Source organism: Rana temporaria, chromosome 4, assembly GCF_905171775.1.
Source record: "Rana temporaria chromosome 4, aRanTem1.1, whole genome shotgun sequence".
Lineage (NCBI taxonomy): Eukaryota > Metazoa > Chordata > Amphibia > Anura > Ranidae > Rana > Rana temporaria.
The window spans coordinates 20,011,747-20,025,984 of record NC_053492.1 but is presented as its reverse complement, the minus strand read 5'-3'; the positions used below and the strand labels follow the sequence as shown (position 1 = coordinate 20,025,984).

Here is a 14,238-nt window from a genome sequence, read left to right as displayed (position 1 = left end):
GGACACATGAGATAAGACAAAGCAATAAGGTTTCTATGGGGGGAACTTGACATTACAAAAAATAAAAGGATTAGCATTTTCTAAAAATTTAAAAATAAGGTGATTAAAAGCAGGATTTAAAACACACGACCAAAATAAGGTGACAATAAAAAAAAAAAAAAATATTGAGTCCAGTAAGAAAAAGGTTCCACCTAATTTTAAGGAACTCTGTGTGAATATCGTAAAAAAAAAATTAGTATATTGCAGTTTTGTGCCCTTAGGAAAAATTGTGTAAAGCGCTGCAAATAAACGATTAAATAATGTTGGAAGCGACACGAATGTGCTATCTCCAATCCAAACGCTAGTTTTACCTATGTTGGTCTCCAGTGTCAAGTTTTTGACAAGTTTCTTAGCATACACACGACCGAGTTTCTCGTTTAAAAAACAGCCCGATGAAGAACTCGTCGAGCCAAAATCCACTGCCATCGAGAAAATAGAGAACCTGCTCTCTATTTGCTCGACGAGTTCCTCGGCGGCTCCATCGGGCCAAAAATGTACACACGACCGAGTTTCTCGACAGAATCCGGCTCTTCACCGAGATTCTCGACGAATTCTGCCGAGAAACTCTGTCGTGTGTACGAGGCCTGAGCCAGCATCTTAAGCAGATGGTGACCCCGGAATAACACCCAAAGATGGCGCTGTCCTTCTGGAGCAAAACAGATGAAGGCATTGTCAGGGGGAGTACTGTGACCTCTGTGTAATGAATACCCGGGAGCGTCACAACTGAGCATGCACAATACATCTGATGCTAGGTCCACTTTAAACCATTTCCTATAATTGTGTGCAGTGAAATGTGCGTGCAGCAGTAAGCGACCCATGAACACGGGGTGGACTCTGAGCGGGACCCCGCGGACGGGACCCCCTGAGCTAGTTGCTGCCGTTTCCCTTCTCTCCCCCTCCAGGGGAGAATACGGGGTTAATCTGCTGCACTGAGGCTCTGCAGGCGCTGCGGCTTGTCACCATTCATCATGGTTTACCAGTGATCACCGGCAGCCATTCCCGGGCTTCTCATCCTCTGTGAGGTCACAGTGGCTTATCCTTGGAGGCGAGAAGGATTTTTAAGGGATGAAATAAAATGTAACTTTGAATTTTTTTTAGAAAAAGAGACAATGGGCTGGATTCAGGTACATTTGTGCTTTTTTTTGCGGAGGCGCAGGGCAACGTTTTTGCCCTGCGCCCCCGCAAATTTACTGCGCTGCCCTTGATTCACGGAGCAGTAGCTCCGTAAATTGCGCGGGCGCGCCGGCAAAATGCCCGGCGTAAGCGCGCGCAATTTAAATGATCCCGTAGGGGGCGGGAATCATTTAAATTAGGCGCGTTCCCGCGCCGATCGTAGAGCGCATGCTCCGTCGGGAAACTTTCCCGACGTGCATTGCGGCAAATGACGTCGCAAAGGACGTCATTTGCTTCAAAGTGAACGTGAATGGCGTCCAGCGGCATTCACGAATCACTTGCGCAAACTACGTACATTTGAAATTTCCCGACGCGGGAACGACGGGTATACGTAACATTGGCTGACCCTGCTAATAGCAGGGGCAGCCTTACGCGAAAAACGCCGTAAGAAAACGACGTAAACTGCGTACGCAGGGCTCGCGCAACGTTGTGAATCGGCGTTAGTATGCAATTTGCATACTATACGCTGAGCACAACGGGAACGCCACCTAGCGGCCATTGCAAGAATGCAGCCTAAGATATGCGTGGCATAAGAGCCTTATGCCGCGCATATCTTAGGCTGCAGTCGGCGTAACAAGGTTCCTGAATCAGGAGCACTCGTTACGCCGGGGCAAGTAAGCAATTGCGCCTGTGTAACTATGGTTACACAGGCGCAATTGCTTCTTGAATCCAGCCCAGAATATTTAGACGGATGTCTCTGCGCCCCCAACTGACAGCAATGGGACCGCCTGCACAGGGATCCATGGAACTGTCCTCCATGGGGGTATGCCCTGTGTGAGCAAGGCCTTAGTCTATGTAACCTACTCCAATATATTTTCAGGAAAGTAATAAAAATTTGAAGCAACATATAAAAAAATATAATAACATTACATTTTATTAACGCATTTTGTACGTAATTTTCGCCCCCCCCGAGATACCCCTCCCCCCAAAAAAATAGTCTGCTAATTAAAATTCCTTCATCAATATGAGTTCTGTGGAATGTAGTCTAATGGTAAAGCATTTTTAGAAGAGCTTTAGCCCCCTTTTGACGCAACATTGTGACACACGCAATTGTGGCTTGTGTAAACAATTTGGCATAACGTCAAGGTAAGATCAGGTTGGCGACGATACAAAATAGCACAACGGTGACTTTTTTTTTTTTTAAAGGTTTGCAGTCGCTAGATCCAAATGACATTTGTGTCAATTTCTGTGAACATTTGGCGCTTGCTCAGTAAACGCCAATGTCATCCAGATTGTTCAAGGTCAATTTTGAGACCTTGGGGGGTAGAATTGGAAAAAAAAATAATAATATTTTAAATATGTTTCACTCAAATATGATTATTATTTTTATACAGTATTTATATTTTATTATATATAAAATGTAATTTAGTATGTTGCTATTTTTATATTTTATAATAATGTATATATAATTTTTTTGTGTTTTTTTTTTGTTTTTTTTACTATTTTTACAGTATTTATATTTTATTATATATAAAATATAATAAAGTATATTGCTATTTTTATATTTTATTTATATTTTATAATAATGTATATATAATTTTTTGTGTGTTTTTTTTTTTTACTATTTTTTATACTTATTATACATGTGTTTATATATAGATATATCTGCTGCCCAGTGCTGCTGAGAGGTACTCAGGGTCCAGTGTTGCTGAGAAGTACTCGGGGTTCAGTGCTGCTGAGAAGTACTCGGGGTCCAGTGCTGCTGAGAAGTACTTGGGGTCCAGTGCTGCTGAGAAGTACTCAGGGTCCAGTGCTGCTGAGAAGTACTCAGGGTCCAGTGTTGCTGAGGCGTACTCGGGGTCCAGTGTTGCTGAGAAGTACTCAGGGTCCAGTGTTGCTGAGAAGTACTCAGGGTCCAGTGCTGCTGAGAAGTACTCGGGGTCCAGTGTTGCTGAGAAGTACTCAGAGTCCAGTGCTGCTGAGGAGTATTTGGAGTACACTGCTGCTTAGTATTTGGGGTACAGTGTTGCTGAGAAGTACTCGGGGTCCAGTGTTGCTGAGAAGTACTCGGGGTCCAGTGTTGCTGAGAAGTACTCGGGGTCCAGTGTTGCTGAGAAGTACTCAGAGTCCAGTGCTGCTGAGGAGTACTCGGGGTCCAGTGCTGCTGAGGAGTACTCAGGGTCCAGTGCTGCTGAGGAGTACTCGGGGTACAGTGCTGCTGAGGAGTACTCGGGGTCCAGTGCTGCTGAGGAGTACTCAGGGTCCAGTGTCGCTGAGGAGTACTTGGGGTCCAGTGCTGCTGAGAAGTACTCAGGGTCCAGTGCTGCTGAGAAATACTCAGGGTCCAGTGCTGCTGAGGCGTACTCGGGGTCCAGTGCTGCTGAGGCGTACTCGGGGTCCAGTGCTGCTGAGGGGTACTCGGGGTCCAGTGCTGCTGTGGAGTACTTGGGGTCCAGTGCTGCTGAGAAGTACTCGGGGTCCAGTGCTGCTGAGAAGTACTCGGGGTCCAGTGCTGCTGAGGAGTACTCGGGGTCCAGTGCTGCTGAGGAGTACTCAGGGTCCAGTGCTGCTGTGGAGTACTCAGGGTCCAGTGCTGCTGAGGAGTACTCGGGGGCCAGTGCTGCTGAGGAGTACTCAGGGTCCAGTGCTGCTGAGGAGTACTCGGGGTACAGTGCTGCTGAGGAGTACTCGGGGTCCAGTGCTGCTGAGGAGTACTCAGGGTCCAGTGTCGCTGAGGAGTACTTGGGGTCCAGTGCTGCTGAGAAGTACTCAGGGTCCAGTGCTGCTGAGAAATACTCGGGGTCCAGTGCTGCTGAGGCGTACTCGGGGTCCAGTGCTGCTGAGGCGTACTCGGGGTCCAGTGCTGCTGAGGGGTACTCGGGGTCCAGTGCTGCTGTGGAGTACTTGGGGTCCAGTGCTGCTGAGAAGTACTCGGGGTCCAGTGCTGCTGAGAAGTACTCGGGGTCCAGTGCTGCTGAGGAGTACTCGGGGTCCAGTGCTGCTGAGGAGTACTCAGGGTCCAGTGCTGCTGTGGAGTACTCAGGGTCCAGTGCTGCTGAGGAGTACTCGGGGGCCAGTGCTGCTGAGGAGTACTCAGGGTCCAGTGCTGCTGTGGAGTACTCGGGGTCCAGTGCTGCTGAGGAGTACTCAGGGTCCAGTGTCGCTGAGGAGTACTCGGGGTCCAGTGCTGCTGAGAAGTACTCAGGGTCCAGTGCTGCTGAGAAATACTCGGGGTCCAGTGCTGCTGAGGAGTACTCGGGGTCCAGTGCTGCTGTGGAGTACTTGGGGTCCAGTGCTGCTGAGAAGTACTCAGGGTCCAGTGCTGCTGAGAAGTACTCGGGGTCCAGTGCTGCTGAGGAGTACTCGGGGTCCAGTGCTGCTGAGGAGTACTCAGGGTCCAGTGCTGCTGTGGAGTACTCAGGGTCCAGTGCTGCTGAGAAGTACTCAGGGTCCAGTGCTGCTGAGGAGTACTCGGGGTCCAGTGCTGCTGAGGAGTACTCAGGGTCCAGTGCTGCTGAGGAGTACTCGGGGTCCAGTGCTGCTGAGGAGTACTCGGGGGCCAGTGCTGCTGAGGAGTACTCAGGGTCCAGTGCTGCTGTGGAGTACTCAGGGTCCAGTGCTGCTGAGGAGTACTCAGGGTCCAGTGCTGCTGAGGAGTACTCAGGGTCCAGTGCTGCTGAGGAGTACTCAGGGTCCAGTGCTGCTGAGGAGTACTCGGGGTCCAGTGCCGCTGAGAAGTACTTGGGGTCCAGTGCTGCTGAGAAGTACTTGGGGTCCAGTGCTGCTGAGAAGTACTTGGGGTCCAGTGCTGCTGAGAAGTACTTGGGGTCCAGTGTTGCTGAGAAGTACTCGGGGTCCAGTGCTGCTGAGGAGTACTCGGGGTCCAGTGCTGCTGAGGAGTACTCAGGGTCCAGTGCTGCTGTGGAGTACTCAGGGTCCAGTGCTGCTGAGGAGTACTCAGGGTCCAGTGCTGCTGAGGAGTACTCAGGGTCCAGTGCTGCTGAGGAGTACTCGGGGTCCAGTGCTGCTGAGGAGTACTCGGGGTCCAGTGCTGCTGAGGAGTACTCGGGGTCCAGTGCTGCTGAGAAGTACTCGGGGTCCAGTGCTGCTGAGAAGTACTCAGGGTCCAGTGCTGCTGAGAAGTACTCAGGGTCCAGTGCTGCTGAGGAGTACTCGGGGGCCAGTGTTGCTGAGGCGTACTCGGGGGCCAGTGTTGCTGAGGCGTACTCGGGGTCCAGTGTTGCTGAGGCGTACTCGGGGTCCAGTGTTGCTGAGGAGTACTCGGGGTCCAGTGCTGCTGAGGAGTACTCGGGGTCCAGTGCTGCTGTGGAGTACTCGGGTCCAGTGCTGCTGAGGAGTACTCGGGGTCCAGTGCTGCTGTGGAGTACTCAGGGTCCAGTGCTGCTGAGGAGTACTCAGTGCCAGTGCTGCTGAGGAGTACTCAGTGCCAGTGCTGCTGAGGAGTACTCAGTGCCAGTGCTGCTGAGAAGTACTCAGGGTCCAGTGCTGCTGAGGCGTACTTGGGGTCCAGTGTTGCTGAGAAGTACTCGGGGTCCAGTGCTGCTGAGGAGTACTCAGTGCCAGTGCTGCTGAGGAGTACTCAGTGCCAGTGCTGCTGAGGAGTACTCAGTGCCAGTGCTGCTGAGGAGTACTCCGTGCCCAGTGTCGCTGAGGAGTACTCCGTGCCCAGTGTCGCTGAAGAGTACTCAGTGCCAGTGATACCAAAGAATACTCAGTGCCCAGTGCTGCCAAAGAGCACTTAGTGTTCATTACTGCTGAAGAATACTTAGTGCTCAGTGCTGCTGATGAGTATTTAGGGTCCAGTGCTGTTGAGGGGAATTCAGTGCCCAGTACTAATAATAACACACATATAATTACACTGGAATGGTAAAAGGGTATGTATTATTAGCAGAGTTTCAATCTTTTGTTTTATTTGTTTCAGGGATGCGTCAGGGTAACGACGTTGGAACAATGTATCGCTCTGCCATCTTCACCTATACCAAGGAACAGTTGGAAGCTGCCTTGAAATCCAAAGACGATTATCAGAAGGTAGGAATATGAGAATCACACACATCAACGTACATTGCTCTCGGAGATGTATAGACCATGGTAATAGGCAGGCTTATTGTTTTGTTGGCACCCTGGACAGCTGCCTTGCGCTACCAAAACACCTAAAGGTTAAGTTCTCCCGTCTACGGGAAAGAAAGGGGAGTTTGCTCTAACAAAGTAAAAATCTATCTCTACCCAACCATTAATTGGTTAGGACCATCAGATTTAACCAACGCATTTTGGATTAAAGGACACCCGTTTCCTCAGGGCTTGAGCAACAAATGTCATTAGAAATCAAGATTGACCACACCAGGAGACCTGAATGAAGGATAAATTGAGACTAGTGTGTCCTAACGGGAATGTGAACCACCAGCTGTTCAACCCCTGAAGAAGGGGATAGTCCTTGTAACGACCCCGCTTGAGTGCTTTCGTCATATACCGCTTCCTCCCAGTCTGAATATAGATATTAGATATTCCAACCGCTCACAAGCACAAAACAAGACGGTACTTGTTTAGTTGCTGAACATGAACTGTTTATTAGAACAAGAATACAAGTCTTATATACAGTTAAAGAGGAGGTTCCCCTCTCCTGCTCATATTACTCTAACAATACACCTGTAACCAGAAACATAAATGAACATGAGCTAATTAACTAAAGCCTTGTACACACGATAGGTTAACCAGAGGACAACGGTCTGAAGGACCGTTGTCCTAGGTTAACCGATGAAGCTGACTGATGATCCGTCACGCCTACACACCATAGGTTAAATAACCGATCATGTCAGAACGCGGTGACGTAAAACACAACGACGTGCTGAAAAAAACAAAGTTCAATGCTTCCACGCATGCGTCGACTTGATTCTGAGCATGCATGGATTTTAAACCGATGGTTGTGCCTACTAACGATCGGTTTTGACCTATCCATAGGTTAATTTTAAAGCAAGTTGTATTTTTTTTAACCTAAGGTTAAATAACCTATGGGGCCCACACACGATCGGTTTTGACCGATGAAAACGGTCCTTCAGACCGTTGTCCTCTGGTTAACCTATCGTGTGTACGAGGCTTTAGTTAATTAGCTCATGTTCATTTATGTTTCTGGTTACAGGTGTATTGTTAAAGTAATATGAGCAGGAGAGGGGAACCACCTCTTTAACTGTATATAAGACTTGTATTCTTGTTCAAGAAAAGCAGCAGATGTGACTCCGTGCCCGTCAGGATTTCACTACAGGTCAGACTTGTTGTCACCAAGCTTCACACAGTAGATGATACATTATCATAAGTATAAACACAGGACACCTTCACACACTAGCAGGAGCTCCAGCAGGAGTTGACCCGTCTCCTACATTGTACAGAGGCCAATGTGATCAGTTCTCTCAACTAACATATTGAGTTCAGAATCAAACAAACCAAGAATAGTCTGTACATATATCCTGAGAGATATTGTGTATAAATATTACTGTCTAATTTTAAGTAATCCAAGACATATTTTCTCAGTCGCCCTGTGCCAGGATGGCACAGGGTGACTTAGACATAAGAGGTGCATGGGGAGCTGAAACAAGGGTTTCCCAACCTTTCCAAGGGATTCGGGGTTCCACGGGCCCTCCCGTCACAGTCCTTTTCCCCTGAAACCCTTTGGCTGTATCTGATGTATCAGCACTGCCCGAGGGCCCCATGTCACTAGGGGGCCCCATCAGGGTTGCCAGCCCTAGTAAAACCAGGAAAAGTATGTAAAAATCTGTGTTTTTTATAAAATCCCAAGATTATAGCTGCCCCTCCTCTCCAGAACCTTTTCAGTGTGTGTATGTGTCTTCTGTGTGTATGTATACTGTGTATGTATTGTGTGTCTGTGTGTGTATACTGTGTATGTATACTGTATGTGTGTGTGTATAATGTGTATGTATACTGTATGTGTGTGTATACTGTTGGCTAGATTCAGGTACGAGAGCCTAACGTTAGGCAGGCGTAGCGTATCGCATATACGTTACGCCGCCGCAAGTTAGAGAGGCAAGTGCTGTATTCACAAAGCACTTGCGTCCTAAGTTACAGCGGCGTAGCGTAAATGTGCCAGCCTAAGCGCGCCTAATTCAAATTGTGAAGAGGTGGGCGTGTTTTATGCTAATGAATCGTGACCCGACGTGATTGATGTTTTTTACGAATGGCGCATGCGCCGTCCGTGGACATATGCCAGTGCGCATGCTCCAAATTACGCAGCAAAGACTTATTGGTCTCGACGTGAACGTAAATGACGCCCAGCCCCATTCACGGACGACTTACGCAAACAACGTAAAAATTTCAAAATTCGACGCGGGACCGACATCCATACTTAACATTGGCTAGGCCAGCTTTTTGTTGGACTAACTTTACGCCTGAAAACGCCTTACGTAAACGGCGTATCTTTACTGCGACGGTCAAGCGTACGTTCGTGAATAGACCTATCTCGTTGATTTACGCATTCTAGGCGTAAATCAGCGTACACGCCCCTAGCGGCCGGCCTAAATAGACAGCTAAGATATGACGGCGCAGGCAGTCGTATCTTAGCTATATTTAAGTGTATCTCAATTTGAGAATACACTTAAATTTAGGATGGCGCAGATTCAGAGTTACGACGGCGTATCTACTGATACGCCGGCGTAAACCTCTCTGAATCTGGCTATGTGTGTGTATATTGTGTGTCTGTGTGTGTATACTGTGTATGTATACTGTATGTGTGTGTATATTGTGTGACTGTGTATGTATACTGTATGTGTGTGTATACTGTGTGTGTATATTGTGTATGTATACTGTATGTGTGTGTATACTGTATGTGTGTGTATACTGTATGTGTGTATACTGTGTATGTATACTGTGTATGTATACTGTATGTGTGTGTGTGTATACTGTGTATGTATACTGTATACTGTGTGTATACTGTGTATGTATACTGTATGTGTGTGTGTATATTGTGTGTATACTGTGTCTGTGTGTGTATACTGTGTATGTATACTGTATACTGTGTGTATACTGTGTATGTATACTGTATGTGTGTGTGTATATATTGTGTGTCTGTGTGTGTATACTGTATGTGTATTTTGTATGTGTGTATGTATATTGTGTGTCTGTATACTGTGTATGTATACTGTATGTGTATTTTGTATGTGTGTATGTAATCTCCTATTGCCCGGGGGCCCCATAATCTCCTATTGCCCGGTGGCCCCATAATCTCCTATTGCCCGGGGGGCCCCATAATCTTCTATTGCCCGGGGGCCCCATAATCTCCTATTGCCCGGGGGCCCCATAATCTCCTATTGCTTGGTAGCCCCATAATCTCCTATTGCCCGGGGGCCCCATAATCTTCTATTGCCCGGGGGCCCCATAATCTCCTATTGCCCGGGGGCCCCATAATCTCCTATTGCCCGGGGGCCCCATAATCTCCTATTGCCCGGGGGCCCCATAATCTTCTATTGCCCGGGGGCCCCATGAGTTGTCAGTCCGCCCCTGGCAGCACCCTTAGATTTTTGCATGAGTTGACAATGGGAAGTCTCTGTACTACAGATAGGATTTGGGTGGGCAGGAAAGATTTAGCATCCTCGTCGGAGAGAGATGGCCTTCTGCCCGCCGCGCTCAGGAATACCCACACCGTGTGCGGCAGGCTGGAAGAGCATTGTAAATGTACTTTGCTGGATGATATCAGGAAGCGGTTTGCTGCTCCAATTCCCCTTTATCAAAAAAAAAAAAAAAAATGGCAGCGACGTGAGAGGCCAAGTATCCAGCGACGTGAGAGGCCAAGTATCCAGCGACGTGAGAGGCCAAGTATCCAGCGACGTGAGAGGCCAAGTATCCAGCGACGTGAGAGGCCAAGTATCCAGCGACGTGAGAGGCCAAGTATCCAGCGACGCGAGAGGCCAAGTATCCAGCGACGTGAGAGGCCAAGTATCCAGCGACGTGAGAGGCCAAGTATCCAGCGACGTGAGAGGCCAAGTATCCAGCGACGTGAGAGGCCAAGTATCCAGCGACGTGAGAGGCCAAGTATCCAGCGACGTGAGAGGCCAAGTATCCAGCGACGCGAGAGGCCAAGTATCCAGCGACCATGATAAAGTGAATTAGACAGTGTTTGGGGTCCAGTCAGTGTTACTAAAAGGAAAAGTACAGTGTCTGTTTCCAAAAACCCGAGCGCAGCCAGGATATCTGGCAGCTGCCAATGGCGATCCAGGGAATTCTGCTGTCTGCTGAGCATGACGCTGGTCCACCGTCTCCTGCGCCATTTACTCCTTCCTGTACAGCGCTGTATGTAATGGGGCCAGTTTTTTTCGTAACCAAAGGCAGAAAAGCAGAGATCTTTCCAAAAACTGCAAGAAAGTGAAAAGAGATGTTAGTTTAACCACTTCAGCCCCGGACCATTATGCAGGTTAAGGACCTTGCCCCTTTTTGCGATTCGGCACTGCGTCGCTTTAACTGACAATTGCGCGGTCGTGCGACGTGGCTCCCAACCCAAATTGGCGTCCTTTTTTTCCCACAAATAGAGCTTTCTTTTGGTGGTATTTGGTCACCTCTGCGGTTTTTATTTTTTGCGCTATAGAAAAAAAATAGAGCGACAATTTTGAAAAAAATTCAAGGATTCACATAGAATGGCGTATTTTTGTGCGGGCGTAACGTATCTTATTTACGTTACGCCTCCGCAACTTTTACAGGCAAGTGCCATATTCTCAAACGAAAGTTGCGGCGGCGTAGCGTAAATAGGCCGGCGTAAGCCCGCCTAATTCAAATGTGGTAGATGTGGGCGTGTTATGTAAATTTTATGTGACCCCACGTAAATGACGCTTTTTACGAACAGAGCATGCGCCGTCCGTGAAAGTATCCCAGTGCGCATTCTCCAAATTAACCCTCAAGAAGCCAATGCTTTCGACGTGAACAGCCCTATTCGCGAACGACTTACGCAAACAACGTAAAATTTTCAAAATGCGACGCGGGAACGACGTCCATACTTAACATTGGTACGCCTCATCTACGCCTCATATAGCAGGGGTAACTTTACGCCGGGAAAAGCCTAACGTAAACGGCGTATCTGTACTGCGTCGGCCAGGCGTACGTTCGTGAATTCGCGTATCTAGCTGATTTACATATTTCTAGGCGTAAATCAGCGTACACGCCCCTAGCGGCCAGCGTAAATATCCAGTTAAGATACGACGGCGTAAGAGACTTACGCCGGTCGGATCTAATACAAATCTATGCGTAACTGATTCTAAGAATCAGTCGCAGAGATACGACGGCTCGGACTCAGAGTTATGACGGCGTATCTGGAGATACGCCGGCGTAACTCGTACGTGAATCCGGGCCAATATTTTTAACTTTTTGCTATAATAAATATCCCCCAAAAAATATATAATTTTTTTTTTTCCTCAGTTTAGGCCGATACGTATTCTTCTACCTATTTTTGGTAAAAAAATCGCAATAAGCGTTTATCGATTGGTTTGCGCAAAAGTTATAGCGTTTACAAAATAGGGGATAGTTTTATGGCATTTTTATTAATAATTTTGTTTTTATTACTAATGGCGGCGATCAGCGATTTTTTTTCGTGACTGCGACATTATGGCGGACACATCGGACAATTTTTACACATTTTTGGGACCATTGTCATTTTCACAGCAAAAAATGCTATAAAAATGCACTGATTACTGTGAAAATGACAATTGCAGTTTGGGAGTTAACCACAAGGGGGCGCTGTAGGGGTTAAGTGTGACCTCATATGCGTTTCTAACTGTAGGGGGGCGGGGCTGGACGTGTGACGTCAGTGATCGTCGCTCCCTATATCAGGGAACAGACGATCACTGACACTGCCACAGTGAAGAACGGGGAAGGTGTGTTTACTTACACTCACCTCTCCCCGTTCTTCAGCTCCTGTGACCCGATGGTGGGACACCGGCGTCGATCGGGTCCCACGGGCGCGGTCACGGAGCTTCAGACCCGGTCACGTGCCCGCGACCCATGGCTGGGCTCTTAAAGGCGACGTACCTGTACGTGCCTGTGCCCAGCCGTGCCATTCTGCCGACGTCTATAGTGGTTAACTGGTATTTTGTATCTGTGTGTATATTGCAAGCTTTAGCTATTGAGCCCTGTAAATGCTTTTTTTTTGCTCAGCAAAGCAGTTAGGATTAATCTGGTACACGTGACCAAGAGCCCAGAGCTCCACCTACTAGTTGCAAACAGTAATTATGACATTCAAATGTAACATTTCATATTTATCTACCGAAACAATGAGAAACATTTTGAAACGTTGTATTTTTTTTTCGTCCTGAACATGAAATGTTCCTGTGCAGTGTTTTAGGACGATATCCCCGGCTCACCGGCTGACTTGTTGCGTGACGCGAGCCTTTGTTCTCGTGGGTTCTGTACAGCGGAGTGACATGGGGGTGTGATATTAAGGGGGTGGTGACACCGCCGAGTGATAATAAGAGCAGATAATGACACAGGGGAGAGATGTGATAAAAGGGAAGATGAGTGATGGGAGGGGGAGGGGAGGGTGTCAGATTGGGATGTGATGGAGAAGCAGCATTAGGTGTGACGGTGTCCCCGGCGGGGAAGAAGCAGAAAAAAGCAATGAATTACCAGAGAATGTTATAAGGGCATATGTGTGATCTTCACAATACAGGGAACCTGAGGGGGGGGGGGGGGGGTCTTCCGGGGTCTGGAACGCACATCCCAATGCCGGAAAAACCCAATTCCTGCTTTAATTTTGTAAGTTAGGATATGAAACATTTACAGTACATTTCCTGTACCATGTCTGCAGTCTCTGACCATCTCCTGTACCATGTCTGCAGTCTCTGACCATCTCCTGTACCATGTCTGCAGTCTCTGACCATCTCCTGTACCATGTCTGCAGTCTCTGACCATCTCCTGTACCATGTCTGCAGTCTCTGACCATCTCCTGTACCATGTCTGCAGTCTCTGACCATCTCCTGTACCATGTCTGCAGTCTCTGATCATCTCCTGTATTATGTCTGCAGTCTCTGACCATCTCTTGTACCATGTCTGCAGTGTCTGACCATCTGTATCATGTCTGCAGTCTCTGACTGTCTCTTGTATCATGTCTGCAGTCTCTGACCATCCCCTGTACCCAGTGCCGGCCCAAGACATTGTGCTGCCTGGTACCAAGAATGAAATGCTGCCCCCCCCCCCCAAAAAAAAATTACGCCCACCAAAATGCCCCCACATCCATTATTTTATATCATGATAACTAAAGTGGACCTATCATGGCTCTATACATGTATATAGGAGTATAAAAAGGGCCTGTTATGGCTCTATTCATGCAATTAGCCCCACAGTGGAGCGGAGAGCGGAACGGGAGGAGCGGTCGGGTGGCAATTAGCCCCACAGTGGAGTGGAGAGTTGAGCTGGCAGAATGGGATGGCGTGCGGGCAGGAAATGTGCTGCCCCCCTGAAAGTGCTGCCTGGTACAATGGTACCATCGGGTCCCATGGTAGGGCCGGCCCTGCCTGTACCATGTCTGCAGTCTCTGACTGTCTCTTGTATCATGTCTGCAGGCTCTGACCATCTCCTGTATCATGTCTGCAGTCTCTGACCGTCTCCTGTATCATGTCTGCAGTCTATGACCATTTCCTGTATCATGTCTGCAGTCTCTGACCATCTCCTTTATCATGTCTGCAGTCTCTGACCATCTCCTGTATCCTGTCTGCAGTCTCTGACCATCTCTTGTATCATGTCTGCAGTCTCTGACCATCTCTTGTATCATGTCTGCAGTCTCTGACAATCCCCTGTACCATGTCTACAGTCTCTGACTGTCTCTTGTATCATGTCTGCAGTCTCTGACCGTCTCCTGTATCATGTCTTTAGTCTCTGACCATCTCCTGTATCATGTCTGCAGTCTCTTACCATCTCCTGTATCATGTCTGCAGTCTCTGACCATCTCCTGTATCATGTCTGCAGTCTCTGACCATCTCCTCTATCCTGTCTGCATCATCACATAACAGTGCAGCAGCCTTACAGTTCTAACGGTGGCCCTACCTGTAAGTGCAGCAGAGAGGTCTCCTTCTCTACCAGACT

At 48.2% G+C, this 14,238-nt stretch overlaps 1 protein-coding gene across 8 annotated transcripts in view; it reads left to right on the top strand.

The window, feature by feature from the left end:
- MSRA (methionine sulfoxide reductase A) overlaps positions 1 to 14,238 on the top strand; it is a 460,936-nt gene that overhangs the window by 332,251 nt on the left and 114,447 nt on the right. For all 8 annotated transcript variants that reach the window (XM_040348095.1, XM_040348093.1, XM_040348094.1 and 5 more), the window contains one exon: positions 6,095 to 6,201. In XM_040348095.1, coding sequence (XP_040204029.1) covers positions 6,095 to 6,201 — 107 coding nt within the window. The remainder of the gene's footprint in view (positions 1 to 6,094; positions 6,202 to 14,238) is intronic.